The following is an 18,157-nucleotide window of genomic DNA, read 5'->3' as shown; positions in this document are numbered from 1 at the left end:
GGAATCTAATGGAAGTGCAGATATCTTGATCTAAAGATTCTTGTAGAAATTTCTATTTTTTTTTCTTCTCTCTATTAAAGATTTAAATAATGAATTTTTATGCATTGCATAATTAATTCACATATTTTTATGCATGCATTGCAATCAAAGCATAAAGATAAACGCAACGTTTTAAGCATAATTAAAAACGCAATCAAAATTATGAAAATATTGCAGTTTCTATGATAAAAGACACTGTTATATATCCTTTGACAATTGTTCTAAAAAGAAAGAAAAAAAAAGAATACACACACATAATAGAACATGTGTATCTATGTTAGTAAATCGCGCGCAATGCATATCCTATTCACACGAAAATTGAATTATTCATTCAGAACAGCGCATTTATCAATTTTTTATACTTACCTTTCTTTTATATTAATGTCTTATATTAATTACATTAATTATATTTTATAATTATCTTCTTTATTTAATTCTATAAAAAAAATGAAGCTTAATTTTATTTAAAATTACCTTAGAATTAAAGCGATCAATATTTTGAGAAGCTCGTGTGTGCACAACACAATATAGATAAAATATTTTCTTTATATCTAAAAATATATTTATATTTTCTTTTCCTCTCTAATTTTACGGATTTCAAAATTACCGAGTAGCTGACTATACTTGAATTATGAGATAATAATATTGTCATCTTTTATTTCTTTTATTTCAGATTATATATGTAATCCCGATAATATATATAAATATTTATGCCGTAGATTATAAGCACAGATGTATAGATAACGACCTGTTTTCTCTCGCCCAGGAATACGCATTTGCATGGCGTAAATCCACAATTTCATCACAAAATATTTTATGCAATTTTAAGGATACATAACACGCGCAATAAAAGACTACATTACACTTTGTAATTTGTAATTCTTTAAATAATTTCTCTCATATTTTATTTATTTATTGACATTTTTCTTTCTCTGTACAAAATTTTATATCGAAATAGAATGATTGAATAATTTACAATTATCACGAATTACGTCTGCATTATCTATGATTCGTCTAGCTTCCATTCGATGTATGACTAATAATAGTACTATCATAATTGCATCAATAAGCCGGAAGACAATCATAGATAATTCACACAGAAAAAATACATAATTATTAAATATTAACATGAAAAAAATTGACAAAATATATAACTTTTCGATAGAGATACACACATTCAAGAAAAACGCAAAGAAAAATATTCCAACATAACTTTGACACATATGTATATTGCATTGCATGCGCATTGCTATAAATAATGTAGTCATCGAATAAAAAAAGAACAGAAAATATTGTCTAAAATATTTTAGATTCCATCGTATATATCCCACGCATCTCGGCTGTACAATATTATGATACATGTAAATCTGCTCCTTATACATTCTTTTCTTTCTCGAAGAGGAGCGACTTTTCCGAGAAAGAACACTATCTATCTACTTCTATGTTCTGTATATTCTATAATTTGAAAAATATTTCTTTCCTGACAATATTTTGTCAAGCAATACTTTTGCAAAATAATATCCTCATAATCGTTAGCATATGATTAAACAATTTCTGAAAAATACACAGATCGCTCCGTTATACATTAGTTAACTGCAGAAATAAGTCTTGGCAGTTGGCACTTGGCAGGAATGTCTTCAGAAGGCAAAAACGTTGGCCGTTTGACTCCCGCTATTCGTTCATCACATGTGCACCACCTTCGGCGTGCTGAAATTACAAATCACATATCGATATTTTATTTATTCATATACATTTAATCGCGTATGATCTATGAATTTAAACTATAGAAAAAGATTAACAAAATAATGAATGTACGATTGATGAAATTGAAAACAAAAGGACACCAACGATCTCAGAAGCAATTATCTGCATAATTAAAAATTTGTAATTCTAAAATTATAAGATCTTATCAATAATGCGTACAGTGAAACATATACAAAATAAATTTAAAAATGTTTAATTGTAATTCTAGAGTTAAAATCGTGAAATTTGTCAAACTTTCAATTTAAAAAATTGATTATTTAATATATAATATATGTAGGTATACCTATGTAACAATAAAAACTTATATAAAATTATTAAAACTCTGAAAAATTATAATGCTACATGTATATAAAATTGGAAAATAATAGAATCAATAGATCGCCACCATGATTTTATATAAAAATAATAAGCTATAAAATATATATATATTTTATAATATATTCCTAATTTACCTCTTGCCCCACAACCAATTCAAAAGCACACTCGACTGACTCTGAACATCTCGAGCTGTAAACAAAATATCAACTCATTAATTTGCCATTCGCACTAATACGCAGCTTTATATATTTGATATGTTTACTAACTATTGTATACTTATCAAGGAATACCTACAGAGCGTGTAATTAGCGTTGACCAGCCTCGCGGCTGCTTCAGGTGGCAATGTACTTAAAACATCTCTGTGCGCTAACAAGGACATTTGTTGCGTATGCCTTAACTCCCGTTCGTCCTTTAATCGTACGTCCTTGGCATGACTGACCGAATGCAACTGCGACAATCTAAAGGGAGAAGAATCTAGCTTATATCGAGCTGCAAGCGAGTTAAGATATGGTGAGCAAGGCATTTGAACATCCTGTTGAAGGACGAAATTATTTTTCATTCTTCAACATTACTTGAACTTTGCAGGACAGACAATCTACGAAGAAGCATTCGATTTCTACTGATCGGCAAAATAATTCCGACTTTACGCAATGATCTTAATTAAAAACTTGTATTCTCTAAAGCGAGGTCATCATTGTTCATGGAGTATAACGTAGCAGCGACTAGGACGAAGAAAAATTTGATTAATCCTAGACGAAAAGCCTCGACTTGACTATAAAAAAAAAACTGTCTACCTCGCTCAAAAAAAATTTTTTTTCCAAATATACTATATACTAGAAAATCTATACTCGCGTCGACTTTTGGCATTAAATATAATCATCGATAGCATTAAAATTGGTTATATTGGATGAACCGAATTACAGAAACTAGCACTAAACGTGAGATATAAATATACTCGGATCTTTTTCTGCAAATTGATTACAAGATACTAAATGGATGTACAAATAGAGTGTACTGTAATTACGAAATTTTACTTACTTCAGTGCAAGAGCTTCCTTGTCCTCGATCGGAATATCGATGGCTTCTTTCGCGAGCTCGACTGGTCCCTCAGACTTCGAAGGTGAAGGTTGTTCCACGACGGGTTCGATCACCGCTTGTGAGGCCGATGATAAGTCTTTCGTTGGGCTCGCTTCGGCGCTACCTATCCTCCTCAATTCCTCGTTTATTCGAATCGCATTGGACAATCGCAGCTGCAACGTATCACGCTCTTCGAGCAATTGCATCAGCTCGTGAGTCAATTCTTCGCATCTGACGTCTCTCTGATGAAGCATGTATAATGCGAGGTCCAACTCGCTGGAAGTGCTCTGCTCGTTGTCGGGCATTTGAACGGTTTCCGAACTCTTCGGGGTCGCAGCCTCGATGACGGACACGTCTTTCTTCAAGGCGTTCTGTATCATTTCGTATTCGGATACCTTCTGCTCTAACAATTCCTTCAGCCTGTTCACCTCTGTCTCCCTGGTCGCCAATGTATGCCTCAGCTCGTCCAATTGTTTCTCCTCTTCAGCGGATAGCGCCGAGAGTTCTTCTATACGTGCCTCCTTTTCGAGAATCTGCATCTTCAAGTTGTGAAGTTCAGCGTCTTTGGTGATGCTCAGCTCGGCCAGTCTTCTTTCCTTTTCCGCCAGGTCGTCGATTGTATGCATCAATGCGTTCTCTTTTTGCGACAGCTTAATGCTCCGATCATCCGCAGTTATTCGCAACTGTTTCATCTGCGTCTTAAGGTTCTCGATATCGCTGTCCTTCGATTGAAGTTCTGCAAGTAACTTTTGATTTTCCTCCGATAGCCTCTGCTTTATTTCATTGATCTCGGATTCTTTCTTCTGCAATTCGTTATTCAGAAACTCTTCAGCCTCGATGCGGATCTGCTCTTTTTCCGAAATTAGCCTCTCGATGGCGTTTCTATTCTCCTCGGAGAGTCTCTCAAATTCTTTAAGATGCGAGATTTTCTCTTGTAACTCCACGATAGTCGACTTTAACGTTCGCACTTCCTGCTCCTTGCCGTATAACTCTCCCGTCAATCTCTGCATGCTTTCACGTAGTTCGAAGTCATCCGATTGCGGCTCCATACTGGCTTGCAGACACAATTGCGAGTCTTTCTCGGCTATAACATACTTGAGTTCGTTAATTTCTTGTTCCTTCACGTGCAGCTCGTTCTGCAGCGTGACGATCTCCTCTTGATCATGCGCTGATCTTCGGTCTCTGGAAAACGAACTGACTTCCTCCTTGGAAATATGTTCCTGATTCTGCTCGTTAATGCGCTGCGTCAAAACATTGACTTGCTCTTGCTTCTCCGTCAAAGTCTGCGCAGCCGCTTGCAAGGAAGCTTCCAATGTAGCCTTCTCATTATACAGGCAATTAATTCTGTCTTGCATTTGCTGAATGATTGCAGGATACGTGTTTTCGCTCAAAACGTACTTCAAATGTTCCAGTTCTTGCTGTTTAGCTTCCATCTGTGCCTTTAGCTCGTCTATAGTATTTTGCAACTCCGCATCATCGTCCTTGCCTCTCTTAAAAGCAGGAAGACTGTCTATCAGCTGGGAATTCTGCGACTGTTCATCGCGCAGTCTCTCCAGTTCGGCTCGTTTTCCATTCAATTCTTGACTCACGATCTCCAGCAAAGAATCTTTGTCATACATCATGGCTCTGATTCCTTCCAAATCATTCTCCTTAGCACACAATTCTGTATTCACGTAATGCAACTGCTCGGTCTTCTCTCGCAAATCTTGCCTTAAAGCATCGATCTGCTCTTTATCGCTTTCCAGACGAGTCCGACATGCCTTCATCTCTTGATCGTACTGCAACAAGATCGATTCTTTCTCCGATCTTAAAACTTGAATTTCTTGCCGCAAATTATGAATATACGAGTTGCACTCTTGTAGATCGATCGCGGTTGTCTCTGTGGCGTTCAATTGAATCTGCAGATGTTGGATGTCGGCTAAGTATTCTTCTATTTTTTTTGTGAGCTTCGTTTTCTCCTCCTCATATTGTATCAACTCCTGTTGTTTCTCCCGCAATTTTTCGTTCAACAAATTCGCGTCAGCTTGAGTAGCTCCGATTATTGAATTTCGTTCCGTCAGATCCTCCTTCAAATATACGATCTGTTGTTGTTGCGTCTCCAACTTGGCCGCGCTATCCTGCAATTTCAAGGTGTATTCATCGATCGTCGTTTGCATCGCCGTTAACTTTTCCATTAAATCGCGCAGTTCCTTATCTTTCTCCTCGATCTCTATCGCATGCTTCTGGACTAATTCTTGAGTAGCTTCACTGATGATAGTACTCATTGTTTCTACACTCCTTTGCTGTATTAGCTCGTGTTCTTTGTTGGTAAATGCTTCCTTCAAAGCTCCAAATTCTTGTTTCCTCTCGTCTAGTTCTTTTGTCAAATTTTGTGTCTCCGATTGTAGCGTTGCTTCGGCTTGTTGTCTTTCCACATACTGGACTTGAAGCTCTTGCTTCAAATCAGCGACTTCTTGAACTCTGATATTAAGCAACTCCGTAACTTCTATTAAAGATGTATTGACGGTCGAAAGTTTTTCCTCTGAATTCATTAGAGCATTGATCTTGCTTTCCAAAATTTCCTTCTCTTTCAAAACTTGTAAATTATTCGTCTGTAAATTATTTATCTCCGCTTCTAATCTATCTATTTTCTCCATAAATTCAGTTTTAAGGAAATCGCTGTTTTGTCGCATCGCTGCCACTTGATCATTCGCATCTATTAGACTTTGTTCATACTGCTTCCTCAGCATGTCGTATTCTTCTTTGCTTTTGTTTAAAGCGCTTTGAAGTGCCGCATTTTCGTTATTCAACGTATCTAACTTTTCTCGAAATTCTCCAGAGTTATCATCAATATTCTTCGATTCTAAATTCGCTATCACCGCTTTTTGTTCTTCTAAAAAGTGCTGCAACTGTTCGTTTTCTGCCCCGAGCGCTTCCAATTCGTCTTTCAAATCGTCTATTTCCTCCTTGTACTTTTTCGACATCTCTTCAAAGTTGTCGACAGATTCCACTGATTTTTTCTGAGTCTGATTATGTGCGATAGATTTATCGGTTTCATGTGACGGATCAATCTGATCTTCATGTTGTGAAAAAGAGGCGATATTTTCTACATCAGTTGCATTTTCCTGTAATCGCCACTCTAAGGATTGCACTTTATTATTCAGTTCCTTATTCTGAATACGCAATACCTCAACTTCCATATCCTGTCTTTCCTTCATCTCCATGTATCTTTCATTAGCCGACGTTATTACATCAAGTCGTTTCAGTAAAGCCTCTTTCTCAGTAATAATATTTTTCTTCTCCTCTTTAATTTCGTTAAGAGCTTTCTCCAAGTTGACGATCTGCGTTTTCAATTCCTCTTCGATTGCCGTATCCAGATCGAAAAAGCTGCCAGCCTGCTTTTGCATTTTCAATTGTTGTTGCAAGCTCTCTACCTGTGCCTTGTACTCCTTCAACTTCTTCACCAATTTAGCACTCTTTATCTGTGCCGCTTTATTCTCTTCGGCGATCTTAGCATTCTGCACTTCCAGATTTTTTATTCTGTCTTGCAAGTCTTCTACTTGCACGCGTAATTGCGTTTCGACGCTCGGGATTAATGGAATCACACTGGGCTCGTTAATTAATTGAGCGTCCTCCGTATTCCAACCCCATGCTTCTTCATCGACATTAAGCGGCTCAGACGAGTCCTGATCCCAGCCTAAACCGATATCTAACTGAATGTCTTGTATTTCTTTTTCAATAGGAGCTTGTGCAGATTGTACGGATTCTTGTTGACTAATCGGTTCTTTGATAGCTGTAAGAACTTGTCCTAATTCTTGTTGAACGAATAAACTGTCTCTATATATTCTCAATTCCTGAAGACTCTGTTGTGAATCATCTAAAGCTTGTGTGAGATTCGCGATGAGCGCTTGTGCCTGATCCCTCTCTCGTAAAGCGTTCTCCAATTCAATCTGTAGGTTGCGCTGACTCGTAGACGTTTCTCGTATTGAATCATCATCGTTGACATTCCTCGCTTCTGCTACTAAATTATTAATCTGAAGTTTATACGTTTCCAAGGTGTGATTTTGCTGATCTCGTTCCGTTATTAATGTTTGCACAGTTTCTGTCGTGGAAGCCAATTCTTCTCTTGTCGAAACTATTTCAACGTCTTTAAGTGAGATCTCTGTTCGCAGATTATTTTCTACATCCGCATGTTGTTGCGACTGCATAGTCATTTGTTGATTTACGGCATTCAATTCTGTAATCAATGAGTCTGCCTGCGCATTCTTCTCGATCACAAATTGCCGTAATCTTTCCAATTCCGCTCGAGTGATATTATACTGTTCCTGCAAAACTTTGAGTTCATTCAATTGAGAAGTCACTTTGTCCAATTCCGCATTTAATGATTCCAGCTGCGCGTTCTTCTCAGAAAAAAGATGTTCTACCCTCTTCAACTCGCCTTGTGAATTCTCAAATTGATTCTGTAAGTCTTGGTTATGCAACTTCCCTTCTTCTATATTCTTCAGTAAAAGATTAATTTCTTTCACCTGCTCAGAACATTGATTCTCTTTCTCGTTTAATAAACTCTGCAATCGCTCTATTTCTTTCTTGTCAGCATCCAAAGTAATAGTAGTTGTATCAAGAATCCCAGCTGTTTCCGGAGTTTCATTTTTGCCTTCTTCGTTCTTACGTTTATATTCTTCCAACTCAGACTTCAATTCCGACATTTTCTGCTCGTTCATGGATTTTTGCGTTCTCAAGGCATCGATCTCTTGTTGCAACGTATTTGTTTGGTCCAGAAGTGACTGATTAAAATGCTCCTGAGCATTCATACGCTCTTGCATCATCATATCGTTGTATCTCTGAGACTGATCGTGAAGTAACACGATATTGCCGTATGAATTAGCCAGCTCGTTATTTAGATTTTCAATCTCCGCTTGACGCTCCTGTAAACGTGCCTCTAACGCTTTTACATAATTTTGACACTGCTCGGAATGGTCGCAATGCTGCCTCTCTGTGTCATCCTCTTTCACATCCTGTTCCGGAGGTTGCACAGCTACCATAGTCATAGTCGCAATCTCTTTTTGCAACTGTTCGATCAGCACATGACGCTCTTCCGATTCCTTCTCGGCATTTTCCAGTTTCTCGTTGATCTGCGTTTGTTTGGACAATAGGAGGCCGTTCTCCGCCTGCAAATTCTTTATCGTGGCAAGCTGTGCCACGTATTCGGTCTCCATCACTTGCATACGCACACTCAGTTCTCGCGCCTCTTCTTTTACCTCATCTAGAATTAGTTGTTTTTGCTCGTTTTCCTTGCTTGTAGTTTGTTTATAGAATTCATATTTTGAAGTAATATGTTCCTTCGCCGTTTTCTCCGCCGCCATTTCAAGAGAGATCCATTCTATTTCTGCGCGTTGCCTCTCAATCTCCTCACCCATCTCCGTGTTGTGTTCCATCAGCACTGCCATCTTTTCCTTCAAACTGGCCGATTCCTTTGCGAATTTTTCAGAATTCGCGAGAGCCTCCGCAGTATCGTTCTTCGTCTGCAACAATTTCTCTTCCAGGTCGGCGATCTTGTTGTCCTTTTCCCGCATGGAAATCTCTACCTCCTGTATCTGTTTGTTTTTAACTTCTTTCTCGTCCTTTTCCGTCGTCCACTTCTCCTCCAACTCGGCAACGCGTGCTTCAAGTTCTTGGCATGCTATTTTCTTTTTATTGAAAGTCGCCACAATCTTTTTCATCTTTTCAGATTGCATCTGAAGTTTATTTTCCGATTCTGAAAGCTTTTCTTCCAGATCCGTGATTTTGCTCTCCAAGATAGTCTTCATCTCTTCTGTGACACTTTTATCAAGTAATTCATTCTTTTTCTCTAACTCAGCGTTTACAGCCTCATTTTCCTTTAGTTTCTCGATTAATTCTTCCATAATCTCTTCTAATTTTGTTTTCATCATTTCCATTTCCTCCGTATGCTTGATTCTAAGCCGTTCCATCTGCTTGTATTCATTCGTCAGCTCTGATTGTATGCTTTCAGCATATATAGTTTGATTGTCCAAAATTTTTTGCAATTCCCAAAGTTGCTTTTCAGTTTCAGTCTTATCGTTCTTGATTTCTTCAATTTGTACGTCCAAATTCTTTTTATCCATAAGCAAATTATCGATTTCCTGTTCTTTCTTAATTAATTCATTTTTAATATTCTCATTATCCTTTGATATATCTTCAATCTTTTGCAATAACTCACTGTTTTCTCTTAAGACTTCTTCGTGCTTATCCTGTAACTCGATATAATTTGTTTCTTTATTTCGCAAACTCTCTAATATTTCATTAAATTCTTCTAAAGACTTAGACTGTTCTAATACTTCAGTAATTTTGCTAATATTATTTTTTAGAGTATGAACATCCTCTTCTTTCTGCCTTATTATATCATTGAGTCTCACAATCTCTGCCAATGATGACGATAGAGTAGCTTCATTTTCTTTAAGCTTGATTGAATAACTGTTCAACTCGTCTTGCAAACTGTCCATAGTAATCATTCCATTTTGCAACTGAGCATATTTGGTATGCAATTCTTGTTCTTTCTTCTCAATCTCTGCTTTCAAGACCGTGATTTCATGTTCTTTTGCAGTTACATTCGCCATTTCATCCTGTAATCTTGTTTCGAGCGAATTTATAGTAACTTGAAATTGTTCTTGTAAAGTAAAAGTTGCTGCATCCTTTTCCTTTATCGCTTCTAACAATTCCTTATTATCATTTTCCAACGTCTTAAAGGCTTCCTCTATAGAGATCTTACCTTGCTCTAGAGCTTGCATCTTTACTTGCATATCGTCATATTTGAATTTCCACTCCTCTGCGGTGACAGACATGTCCTTCAATTCGCGTTGCAAACTCTCCATTCTTTCATCTGATACCTCGTAATCCAGCAATTGTTTGACTTTTTTCTGCAATTCTGCCTCCATGCTTTGCAGTTTCATATTCATCTCTTCCACCTGATTTTTATACTCTACGATTAATACTTTGCTATTTTCAAGTTTTTCCTCCAAAGATGCAACAATTACAGTTTGGGATTCCTCGCAAGCAGCTTCCTCCATCTTTCGCGTCTCTGACATTTCGTCAGATGATTTCTGTAAGAGAGTGCTAATTTGCTCATGCAGCTCCTGCCTCTCATAAACTACACTCTCCTTCTCTCGATTCAATTGCTCCAATTTATCAATGAGCTCCAATCTTTCTTTAGAGAAATCATCACAAGTCATCTGTTCCAACTTTAGATTCAACTCTTCTTTCTCTCTAGTAATTTTACTCAATTCTTCTTTCTGATTGTTGATATGTTCTTCAAGCTGTGAAATGGTCATTATCATCTGCGCATTGTCTTTCTCCAATGTCACAATTTTAGACTTTGCGTCATCAGTCTCACATGACGTTATGTTAACTGACTGCTCTACGGAAGCTTCTCGCAATTGTGTCAGCTCCTTTTCAAGGACTTGTTGTCTATCCACTAAAATTTTTATTTGATCAGTATATTCTATTATCTGAACTGACATTTGAGACATTTGCGCTTCGAGATGTTCCTCTAATTTTGTGCGATTTATAACTAATTCAGTATTCTCCGTTGTCAATGTTTCTATACGATCCTGCAGCCTGTTATTTTCTTCCGCAAGATCTCCTACTTGCATCTTGAGCTTAGCAATCTCTGCCATTAAATTGTCATTTTCCTGCGTGAGCGTCTCAACTTGCAATCCCGAGCTGTTATCATCTTTAAGTGTCTCTAAACTACTGTCAATCTTAGAGATACTTAACTGAGCGCCGCACTCTATTTGGCTCAACTGTTCTTCCAGTTTCGTAAGTTTAATAACGAGCTCGTTATTCTCCTGGGTAAGTAATTCAATTTTTGTCACACTGTCGTGCTCTGGAATACGTTCGAAGGATTCCGTGGAACCCGTGTCGGACGAGCCCTTCTCTTCGATTCTGCTCAACTTCATAGTTAAATCACTATTTTCCTGGGTCAACTGTTCAATTTTCTTCAATAATTCACTGCGATCCCCATCGTTTATGGTTTCGAAGGATTCCGTCGAGCCAGCATGCGAACCATCTCTCTCTTCCAACTTCGTTAGCTTGAGCGTCAACTCATTATTCTTCTGTTCTAAATCTTCAATCTTTTTCAAAAGATCGTTTCTGTCGTTTACTTGAATGGCTTCAAAGGATTCTGTCGAGCCGGTATCCGAAGCGCCCTTCTCCTCCATTTTATTTAATTTACTATATAATTCTGAATTTTCCTGTGTCAGAGCATCGAGCTTTTTCAGAAGCTCATGGTATTCAGACTCGGATACAGATTCGAATTTATTTTCACTCTGTTCTTTGTGTGCAGCTTCCAATTGTTCCTCCAGCTCAACAACTTTCATTTCTGCAGTCACTCTGAGATTCTCCGACTCTGCGTTTTCAGCTTCTAACGCCAAAACTTCCTGCTTCACTGTGTGAAGTTCTGAAAAAAGATACGTAACTTTACCTTTGCTAAAGTATAAATTTATGCTAATTCTTAATACCTAATAAATAATATTATATGTGTAGAATTTTAGAAGTATTCTAATCAATAACATCTCACAACGGAGAGAAAAAGAGAATAATAGACATGCCATCAAAAAAAGCAGAATAGATTATAATCTATAGTTCTATCAAAATATAACAAAATTCGATATTAAAAAAATTATTTAATCTGCCTATATACAGATTGTACATTTTATTCCGCATAGACTATTTGATATGACAAATTACCTTGCGTTAAATCTAACTTTTGATTCTCTAAGGTGGCGATTGCATCAATATGCATCTGTATTTCTTTTGTCTGAGATGAAACCTTACTTTCCAGGTCAGCAACACGTTCTTGCCAATCTCCTGCCGAGGCTGTGCAGATCGTACAATTTGCCGATAACATACATGCAATTTCAGTTTCATATTTATAAAACTTAAAACAAGCAGTTATTAAGTGCTCATAGCAAATTTTTCAAAGATAAAAAAGATAAATTTCTTTCTTTATACAATCTGTTAATTATCTCATTATAAATTGCTTCAAAAGATTATTCTTGGAGCAATATATTAATTACGTTTAAACAGCTACATTAATCTTATTGTTAGAAATTGCAAAAATATTGAATAGCATGTTTTTCCAAAGAGAGCAAATAAAATAAAACCTAATTCATTTCTTTACACACACACGTAAACATCCACTGCATAATATTATTATACAATTATATACACATGTACATATTAATATATACATTTTTATTAAAAAATTATATCTTTTCTATATTTATTCAAAATCATAAATCTGCTAATGGCATGTATTTTTTTAGGAACATCTCCTTCTATTTAAAAAATATTCCTTCTTTCTATCCATTTAAAGTTTCAAACACAAATTCATTTAATTTATTCTATATTTAATTGTTAGCATCATATAACGTAGATCGAAAATTAGTCATATGTGCAAAGTATTTTCAACTTTTGTTCATTTCATTATAAAAGCAGATATTGCAATTGCAATTGCAAACAAGCCGAAGAAAAGAATTCACAGTATAATTATTGCAATTCATGCAAATTAATCAATTATTTGTAAGAATAATAAGAAAATGTAAGTGTGATAAATACTAAAAATAAATCTACTTCTATGGATAAATATGCAGCAAACTTTGACAAGTAAAGTAGGTACCATGTGTTATGTCTAATTGTCAATAAATATTCACAAGAAAATTTCATTGATTAGTATTCTCCGTGAACGTTTCAATAATTACAACATACAAAACTACTAGCCGAGAGAAAGGATTCCATCACCAGAAATCAGCCTTAAAAAATATTTTAAAATTTGTGCAATATATTTCATATTTCTATACTCGCGATCACGTTTTTTTCATATATAAAATTTTTCAATAATATAAAGTTGATATGAATTATCATTACAGCTTATTCGCATATCATTTTGTTGCAAAAGACATAAATACTTTTCATAAAGGAAACAGGGCTGTGGAAAATAGGCTGTCTCGATAAAAAAATATTAACACAGATCGCATTGGAAATCCGATAATATAACTAGGACAACGGAAACGTCGGTGATAGAACGTTTGTCCTGGTTCCTACCTTTAAGCTCGTCAAAGTCTACCAGACTCAGCTGAAGGTTACCTTTCTCCTCCTCCAATAATGCCACTTGATTGCCCAATCTAACAAGTTCCGCATTCGTATCGGATACCTGTATACAACGCACATATTCCTATTTTCATAAATATCTGCACAGAAGCAATATCTTAATTGATTAATATATATAGTCCACATAGAAAAAACTAAACGATTATCTAATCATTTCTATTAAATATTCAATAAAATTATTCTATAGAAAATTTATATATATATAAAGTAAAAATATATATAAAAACTTATGTCATTTCTTAATAATTACAATCTTTAATAATTATATTAATAATTTTCTTCTTTAAATTCTTAACGTTAATTTTCTTCTTATTTCTATGTCATATTTCACAAAATCTACAAAATCTTTACAAAATGGAAAATAGAAATGTTGTAACAAAGTCTCACCGTTTTGAAGTCCTCCAATTGTTTTTGCAGATTTTTCACTTTACTTCTGTGTTGGGCCTTTAATTTGATCATGCTTTTATTTAAATCTTCCAATTCCTTTGTCAACTTTACCACTATATCATCTTCTTTAGGTGTCATTTGCTCGGCTGACAATTTTGATATCATATCATTCTTCTCTGTTTCCAATTTATGTACTTGTGTCTCTAAGTTTATAATCTTGTTGGAATATTCTTCATTTCTAGATGACAATTCAGTTACTTGTTTTTGCAGCTCTGTCTTCGATTCTTCTTTCAGAAATTCGTTCGATTGTTTAAGTTCTTCTATGAAATTTTCAAGTTCCGCTATTCTATTATCTTTCTCAATGACTGCACCATTATTTTGAATCGATTTGTTAGCAATAATCTTGTCCTGCAACTCGGCAACATTTTTTTGCAATTCGTACTTTTCGTCGAGAAGCTGTCGATTATTCTGCTCTAATTTCTCTATTCTAAATTGTAAATCCTCGACTGCTGGTGTAGTCACTATACCGGCGCCCGATTCTAACTGAAAAATTCTTTCTTTGGCTTCCACCAATTTCACTTCGTACTCCCCCAATTGCTGAAGAAGATTATCGTTCTTCAACTTCAATGAGGATTCAATAAGAACGAAATTTTCCTGCATCGACTTCATCGCATCTTTAGTCTCCGCTAAAGTATCCATAGTGGAGCGCGAGAAATCCGCACTTGCTGATTCAGCTATTTTCTGTTCTTTAAACTGCTCTTCAAATCTAAATGGTATAAAAAAATAAATAATTCGAAATATCTGAAATATTTTAAGATAATTCTAAATGAAAGATATCATTATATACTAAGATATATATCTTATATTAAGGTAAAAATTTAATATTTTATATATTAATATATGTCAATATATAATCAAATTATATTAACTGACAAGAAATTGTACAATATTTGATTTATAACATAATTTTGTTTAATAACATAAAAAGATTTTAAAATTTCTATTTGTCAAACATCAAAATTTCTTCATTTAATTGGAAATAAATATTTAATATATTTAATATTTAAATTTAAATGTCACTTATGTTAGTTATTTAATTCTATAATGCATAATGTATGTATTATTGAAATATATTACCTATTGATTGTGTGTTCCAATTCTGATATTTTGTTATCTCTTTCTTGCAATTGTTTCAGCAAACTGACATTCTTATCTTTCAACGAAGTTTCAATCAGGATAAAATTTTCCTGCATTGTTCGCATTTCGTCTTTCGTATCTTCGAGAGTGTCCAATGTCGTTTTACCCTTCCTAGAGAGATCCGCGGACATAAGAGTCACCGCCTTCGTTTTGGAATCAATCACAGAATCCTTTTCCTTTAAATTTTCTTGAAGGTCTAGTATAGTAGCTTCCAATTTGACAATTTTGCTATTCAGATCCACAATCTTTTTCTCTTTTTCTTGAATGTCCTGAATTTGAACTGTTGTCATCACCTTAAATTAAAGCATGAAAATGTAAACTTTATCATACTTTTATTAAATTATTTTTAAAAATTATTTTCCAAAAAGTGATATTCTTCTTTTTGTTATATGTTAATAATTATAGAATGATAGATTTAGAAATAAAAATTATATTTAAAGAACTATTGTAAAACTTACATCTGAAGTGATCACAAGAGGCCTAATTGGTGTGACAGCCAATTGATCCTTGTGTATTTCCGCTGCTAAATCTGTTTCATCTAATTGTTGCCTAATAGCCTCCACTTTCTCCTCCATTACTCGTTTTGTTTCCGTCAATTCCTTACTACGTTGTTCGAATGCTTTCCTATTTTCCACCAATTTTCGTTGAAGTAAAGAAGATTTTGCCTTTGGGGTTTTTGCTTGACTTATGTCATCGATTGCATCATCTGTCGTATCCTTTGCTGAAGATTCAGTCTTATGCGAATGCACTGTGTCTTTAGATGATGAAGCTCCTTCTTTACTACGACGTGACAATTTGGCTCTGGATTTGATCTTTGATAATCTTCGTGCATATTCCTTTTAAATATAAAAATAAGAAATATATTATACATATAATCAAAAGAAAGTATTGTTTTCTAATCTTCCGCAAATTTATATCTTAAAATTTATATTTCAAAAGATGAGATTTATGAAATATATTACTTTCATAGTTTATATTACCTGGACCTCTTCTTCTTTCTTTTTTAAACTTTGTTGATTCCTCATCATAATTTCTTTGAGGGACTCCAGTTGATTCTTATTCTGTTCACATGTTTCTTTCGTATGTACCACAGCCTCAGGAATGTTGCCTTCCATCACATCCGATGGTTCCTCCGATGCACTTGACATTATGCACTGTACAAATAGAAATAACACAAACCAGTGCATTATTCGTTTTATAAATTAACTGTCAATACACTTTGACAATAGATAACTGTTAAAGTCAATGGCAGTGAAAATTTGTCTAATATGGCAAAACACAGTATCACCTATTGCTCTCATTTTCTATATCTAATTGGATAGAGCTCAGACTGAGGTAAACTAATTGCATTAAGTCTCGACGCAGACCAAACATTCCACATCCCTCATCATTTCTATGTAAATACTCAGTACAAGCACAACAAATACTATGCAGCTTAATTTTCTACTTTAAGAGTGTCAACAATAAAAGTGGCAATAATATTAAAAAATAAAGAAAAATGTAAGTGCTACATTAATATTATTAAAAATCTTACATCCCATTTTTTTCAATGTATAAACATTGTCAATTTATTCATTATAGGATGAGGTATCGCTGCATGTGATCATTTTCTTTCATTTCTCTTATTATTTGTTATACCATTGTTAAACAAAAATTCAAGAACTTATTGTTTCTATAATTATTTATAAATATTTTATTCATAGTTTTAATTAATCCAGTGTTTTTTAATCATTTATTTTTATTAGCTGCTAATTATATCATAGAAAAAGTTGATTGCAAGTTGTAAGATTCTATTCAAAAAAATATATTGACAAGTAAAATTTCAATAGTTAACACTATGCTGACAAGTAAAATTTGAAATGATAAAATATATATTTCATGAATAAATTCCATTAAATCACATCTTATTGTTAACTAAAACACCATAATTTTTATTATAACAATATATCAACCATTTATTAATAAAAAAAAACAATAAAATGCCTATTCATTTGAATAATTCGAAACTTTTACGAGATGCTATGTTCACAGTTCATTTTAACACAGAATTTGAATTTGAATTTTATTTGTTCCAATTTATACTTTTCTCTGATTTAGGTAACAAAGAATTAGCCATGCTTATATGAGACACCTTGTACATAAAAAATTCCTTAACTTTTTGTTATCTACATATTGTATTGTACATGAATAATGGATAATCTTTAATCAATGATACAATTACTTTCAGCAATAAATATACATATAGGTATTAATAATTCCTACAACAATGAAAAAAGAATAATGATATAAAAATGTTTTGAGTGTTTTGATATATTTGCACATTTACTTTCAATTTTCTGAAATAAAGTCAAACAATATGATAGTAGTGCAAAGTATATGGAAAATTATATTGAAAAAGTGAAGAGAGAAATATTATAAAATAATATATAGTTTATAATATATAAACTGTTATACATATCAGCTTTGTTAAACCCAACTCAAATAATTGCGAATATTGACAATCTAAATACAAAACTGTAAGTCTTTAGATCATCATTGTAAGCCAGTGTGTCAAATTGGTCAAATTATATCATCCCTAAATATAAGATATATCCATCGTCGCAAGTTTTACGATCGAAACAGCTCGAAATCAAGAGATGGGAGTTTCAAAATCTTCATGTATCGAAAACGGACAACTATCATAGTATATCCTCGACTTTGTCGAACACGTAGCGAAGTGACGTAACGTCCTCGCGATGCTAAGACGCACGTGAAAGAAAGCGCGGATCCGATGACATATATTCGGCAGAGAATCGAGCTCGCGATCAGCTGTTCGATCAGGGAAGATGACAAGTAACGACGAAGCGTACGATCGAGGGGGACCAGCCTCGGCAGCGATTTTCTATATCCATCCATACCTTTTATTCGGCGTTGCTCAAAGTGTCAGGAATGTAACGCGTCGCTGCTCATATTTAGGTCGCTTCGTCACCGATCGCAGTCTTTCGACGCTGCAAGCGAAGGCGCGTCAAACGTACATACTCCGGCGAGACAGCCTGTGGTATCTATATCCTCGATCGCCGACAAAATTCTACATAAATCCGTGACGAAATGGACTTTATATCTTATCGCCGTGCCATATTTTCACAGCCGGAAATAGGTTGGAGGTTGGAAATTGGAGACGCCACGTCGCGTCGCGGCGAAATCCCTCACTCCTTAGGAATCCTCTTTATCTTCCGATAAAATTTATCCGACC

The 18,157-nt window shown here is 34.7% G+C and overlaps 1 protein-coding gene across 5 annotated transcripts; it reads right to left on the bottom strand.

Annotated features, from left to right (window-relative positions):
• Positions 1 to 622: 622 nt before the first annotated feature.
• On the bottom strand, positions 623 to 18,099 carry LOC145935908 (uncharacterized). Of its 5 annotated transcripts, XM_083037686.1 has the most exons (11): positions 17,823 to 18,099; positions 15,906 to 16,079; positions 15,384 to 15,761; positions 14,866 to 15,218; positions 13,729 to 14,494; positions 13,276 to 13,384; positions 11,920 to 12,048; positions 3,160 to 11,629; positions 2,416 to 2,579; positions 2,256 to 2,310; positions 624 to 1,746 (listed from the first exon to the last, which is right to left on the bottom strand). In XM_083037686.1, the coding sequence occupies exons 2-11, from the start codon at positions 16,071 to 16,073 to the stop codon at positions 1,722 to 1,724; spliced, it is 10,617 nt and encodes a 3,538-aa protein (XP_082893812.1). In that variant the 5' UTR covers positions 16,074 to 16,079; positions 17,823 to 18,099; the 3' UTR covers positions 624 to 1,721. The 5 variants fall into 5 exon arrangements, with proteins under 5 accessions (XP_082893811.1, XP_082893813.1, XP_082893815.1 ...); XM_083037685.1 differs by lacking the exon at positions 17,823 to 18,099 and having other exon boundaries at positions 623 to 1,746; positions 15,906 to 16,127; XM_083037687.1 differs by lacking the exon at positions 17,823 to 18,099 and having other exon boundaries at positions 623 to 1,746; positions 13,318 to 13,384; positions 15,906 to 16,127.
• Positions 18,100 to 18,157: the final 58 nt, after the last annotated feature.

Source organism: Prenolepis imparis, unplaced genomic scaffold (genome assembly GCF_030444845.1).
Source record: "Prenolepis imparis isolate NDT839.2.m4 unplaced genomic scaffold, iyPreImpa1.0 SCAF_5, whole genome shotgun sequence".
NCBI classification, from domain to species: domain Eukaryota; kingdom Metazoa; phylum Arthropoda; class Insecta; order Hymenoptera; family Formicidae; genus Prenolepis; species Prenolepis imparis.
This window is presented reverse-complemented; position numbering and strand designations above follow the sequence as displayed.